The sequence below is a fragment of the Equus asinus genome, chromosome 2, assembly GCF_041296235.1.
Source record: "Equus asinus isolate D_3611 breed Donkey chromosome 2, EquAss-T2T_v2, whole genome shotgun sequence".
NCBI lineage: Eukaryota > Metazoa > Chordata > Mammalia > Perissodactyla > Equidae > Equus > Equus asinus.
The window spans coordinates 168,007,999-168,012,148 of record NC_091791.1 but is presented as its reverse complement, the minus strand read 5'-3'; the positions used below and the strand labels follow the sequence as shown (position 1 = coordinate 168,012,148).

At 44.0% G+C, this 4,150-nt stretch overlaps 1 protein-coding gene across 1 annotated transcript; it reads right to left on the bottom strand.

Annotated features, from left to right (window-relative positions):
• Positions 1–293: 293 nt before the first annotated feature.
• On the bottom strand, positions 294–3,893 carry LOC106840722 (olfactory receptor 6E1-like). Its single transcript, XM_014856387.3, has 2 exons — positions 3,859–3,893; positions 294–1,311 (listed from the first exon to the last, which is right to left on the bottom strand). The coding sequence occupies exons 1-2, from the start codon at positions 3,891–3,893 to the stop codon at positions 294–296; spliced, it is 1,053 nt and encodes a 350-aa protein (XP_014711873.3).
• Positions 3,894–4,150: the final 257 nt, after the last annotated feature.

Here is a 4,150-nt window from a genome sequence, read left to right as displayed (position 1 = left end):
AGCCTAGTGGTGAATTATAGAGCTAGTCCCTGGCCTCCAAGAGTTTGTTATATTCTGTTGGGAAGCCAGGCAGACATAGAAAGAATGAAGAAAAATATTCAAATCAGGTAATTAATAAAATTGTCTTGAGGGTCGAGACAGCTTCCGAGTTTATGCTGCACTGCATAGCGACTGGCACCAAGAAACATGTCACCAGGCTTTTTCTGATTGGGAATGTCTTGATTTCTTACAGGGGCCTGATATTCCCTTAGCTTGTCTAGGAATCCTGGCTTCAGCCTCTTGGTTGCACAGATTCATAAGAAGAGCTTGTTCACCTGCTCCCTAAATACCTGCTTCACTTGTTTGTTCCTCAGGTTGTAGATGAAGGGGTTGAGCATTGGGGTCACCACAGTGTTGAGCAAAGCCACCACCTTGTTTCCATCTTGCCCCTGGTCACCCTTGCCTGACCGGATATACATGAAGATGCAGCTTCCATAGAAGAGAGACACAACAGTGATGTGAGAGGAGCAGGTTGAGAAGGCTTTCTGCCTCTCCTTGGCTGAGGGGATGCGCAGGATGGTGTGGAGGATGTGTCCATAGCAGGTGGCTGTCACGGAAAGAGTGCCTAGTAAGGTGAAAATGGCCTCAATAAAACTCAGAAGCTCTATCAGACTTGTGTCTGCACATATGAGTTCCAGGAGTGGAAAGCTGTCACAGAAGAAGTGATTAATGATATTGGGGCCACAGAATGGCTCCTGAAATATGAGAAAACTTGGAACAATGTTGAGAATGAATCCTATCATCCATGAAGGAAGAACCAGCTGGACACAGACCCTTTTGCTCATGATGGTGACGTAGTGCAAGGGATTACATAAGGCCACATACCTGTCAAAGGACATCACTGCCAGTAGGAAAAACTCTGTGGTGCCCAGGAAGAAATAGAGGAAAGTTTGTAAGAAACAGCCTGGGAGGGATATGGTCTTGTACCCAGTCAGGATATTGATCAGCATCTTCGGGAAGATGACCGAGGTGAACCAGATCTCCAGGACAGCAAAGTAGCAGAGGAAGAAGTACATGGGGGTGTGGAGGTGCCTGTCCATGAGGGTGATGACCACGATGAGGCGATTCCCCAGTAGAGTGAGGAGGTAGGTCAGGAGAAGCCCCAGGAAGATGAGCATCTGCAGCTCACAGGCATCTGAGAGCCCCAGCAGGACAAATTCGGTGATGGTGGTGTGGTTCCCAATGGCTCTTCTGACCTCTGCTGGGGATGGCCAATCAGAGGTGTGCAACACCAAGAGTTGTGATGTTTTGGGAATCTGAGGACACTTGGAACTGAAAGGCAAAAGGGACGAGTGTGGCCTTTTGAGCTGCAGGAATCCTTTTTCTCTGAGAAAGATGTATCTTCACACCACTGACTACTCAAGCTTATTTTGCAGAGGCCCCGTCTCATGTTTGCTCCCTGGTGTGTCTGTGTGTTAGAGGAGACAGTGGTGATTTGCAGGGTGGCCTTAGTAGGCCCCAAACCCAAAATTATCCTTGCTTACTTTTTTAAACTAAACTTTTATTCCTGATTCCTTACAGTACTCTTTGCTCCTAGTAGTATCACCACTTTCAATACCTTTTACTCTTATCTTTACTCTATTGGCTCTTCATCCATAAGTAGTTCATACTGGAGGGTGGTAACTTTTTTGCCTAACTTAGCCATTCACTACATGGATCCATATCCTGAGGTAGACTGGATAAACAGACCCTCTTTGCTGTTTCAAGATACCTGAATCTTTGATGCCTTTCACTATCATCTTGATTAATAAAAAGGAAAAAGGAAATCTATGAGAGAAAAGCACAACTCTCACTGATCAGAAAAAGGACCACCCAAGTAAAACATACATAAAAATTTCTTAGTGGGAGTTTGGTATTCAAGGTTCTTAGTGATCTGTTCCCAAATGATATTTCCAGATTCTCTGCCGGGGTCCAGCCCCAACTGAACAGGGTCTCCTGAGGGATGGACGGCGTCAGCAAGGGAGGAGGCGGTGAGACAAGGAGTTTGGTATCCAAGTCTAACTTTATTTTGTGTATGTATGATTTGTGTAGGGCTCAGGGTATGCAAGGATGGTTTTATGAAACAATCCCAGTACATATTTTTGGCTCGTGTAAGCGGGTTTTTGCAAGGTAGACAATAGTCCAAAGAGCAACTGATTGTAAGGTAGACAATAGTCCTAAGAGCAATTGACTGTGTGTAGGCCCGGGGGGAGTCAAGCTTCTGCCCAAGAGTAATTGATTGTGTGTAGGCCTGGGGGGAGTCAAGCTTCTGTAATTCTTTACTTCAAGGAGGCTACCCCCAGCCGCCTCCTGACTCAATGGGCTTTGGCAACCACCGTCCTCCCAGAGAGATCTGTGGGGGCTATAGATTTCTTTGTTCCCTCTCCACTCCCATCACTTCACCAGACCAAAGGACGGGTCAGAATGTTCTTTCCCTAGAAGATGTTTTTTCCCCAGAACTTTCCGTAGAATATTGCTTTGTTTCGTTCTCATTCCCAGGGCTGGGCTGACTTCCCCTGAAATAATCCCAGGTGCAAAGCAGAGTGAGCAGAAGCAGGAAAGTCAAAAGTATCAGGGAGACTTGCAGGGGTAGCCTGGTAGATTCCCTTGAGGGTCGCCGTGCGTTCACTCATCTCTCTCCCGGACCGTGTCACAAGGCAGAGGCTTAACTTGTAGGCTGACGGCTCCCAGCAGTTCTCCTCTCATTACAACCTCCCATGGGCTCTAGAAACAATAATAGACTCCTTTTGGTTTTTTTTTTCATCCACTTTATGCACATGTTTTACGCACATGGTATTTTTTCACCTTGGAACCACCAGTCTTTCAAATCCTATTTATCCTTAAAGTCTGTCCTCAAAAGGGCTATCATTTCTATGAAGCCTTCTCTTCTTGAATGAATGTCTTTCCTCTCTCTCTCTCTCAATTTTATTATATTTATTTTAATTTCTATTATATTTTACAGTTTCTTTCATTTTTTCTCATTGAGTCAAAAATTTCTTAAACTCTCTTTGTATTTTCTACAGCTCTTAGAACAAGTTTTTTAAAATGCTGGCTTTTAGTAAACATTTTTAGAATGAGTGAAGAACACCTCAAATGTCTAAGGATGGAGTGGTGGCATTAGAGACACAAGGACATACTTAATGGAGTGTTTCCTAGAGGACGGCAACCTTGCAGAGTCATATGCCAAGTAGTCTTAAGTTGGTCCATTTGAAGAGAGTTTGCTTTTCCTCATGAGAAAGTGAAGATGTTCCCCACAAACATTCTCTAACGGGAGACTCCATCTTTGAGAGTGTCTAGAGTTTGAGCTAGTAAATAGACAGAGGCCATGCTGGGTCTTCTAGAGTGCTCCCAGCAGCAAAACCCCCCAAACTCTTAAAAAGATCTCTCTTTAAAAATCAGAATCCCTGGAAGTTTCTTTCCTTGAGCATTATCAACTACTACCTTAATTATCAGGCAGAGCAGTAGCAAGAACTATTTGCCAGTCACTGGAGAAAAAGATTGGGACTCAGTTTAGATACTTGAGATGAAGGAGATGCTGAGGGGTATTAGAGAGGAAGAAATAATAAACTGTATCAACTTTCCTTTTTCTATGGTTTTGACTTTTTAGCACAGGCTATGGTATTCAAAGCCATTCCACAAACTACCATACTATTTAATATTTGTTGACAGTTATTAGAGAACACAAAATAGTTGATCAGCCTCTGAGGATATAACTAGAGCCCTTCCCCACAGGTCATTTCTAGATTGAACGTTGTCTAGATTCATCAGCAATGTGGAAAGGAAATCTCTGCAGCTTAATCATTTGGTTCAAAAGTGAGCTCAGGTGGCCAAGAAACTTACCTAGCTCTTTCCAGAACAAAAGCAGAATCCGGCATGAATGTGATACCCAGGAACATCATCAGAAGCTAATAGAATAGAGGGTGAGGTCTTCTCCTTCTAAGGAAAAGCATTTGGAGTTTCACCCAGACTCAATTTGTCCAGAACTTTGGGTTTTCCAAGGGGACAGTTACACAGAGCACAAGGTGGGACAGGGACAGTTCCTCAATGTAAATGAGTAACCTAATGGCTCTGGATAAACATTGACTTGCCTAGCATGGACCTGCACGGTGGAGCCAAAGCTACAAATTAGACT

Bases quoted from the DNA above. Each gene is read 5' to 3' on its own strand.
- LOC106840722 (XM_014856387.3), bottom strand. From the start codon at position 3,893: ATGCCGGATTCTGCTTTTGTTCTGGAAAGAGCTAG. The intron at 1,312-3,858 runs GTAAGTTTCTTG...TTTGCCTTTCAG, and splicing joins TTTGTTCTGGAAAGAGCTAG to TTCCAAGTGTCCTCAGATTC.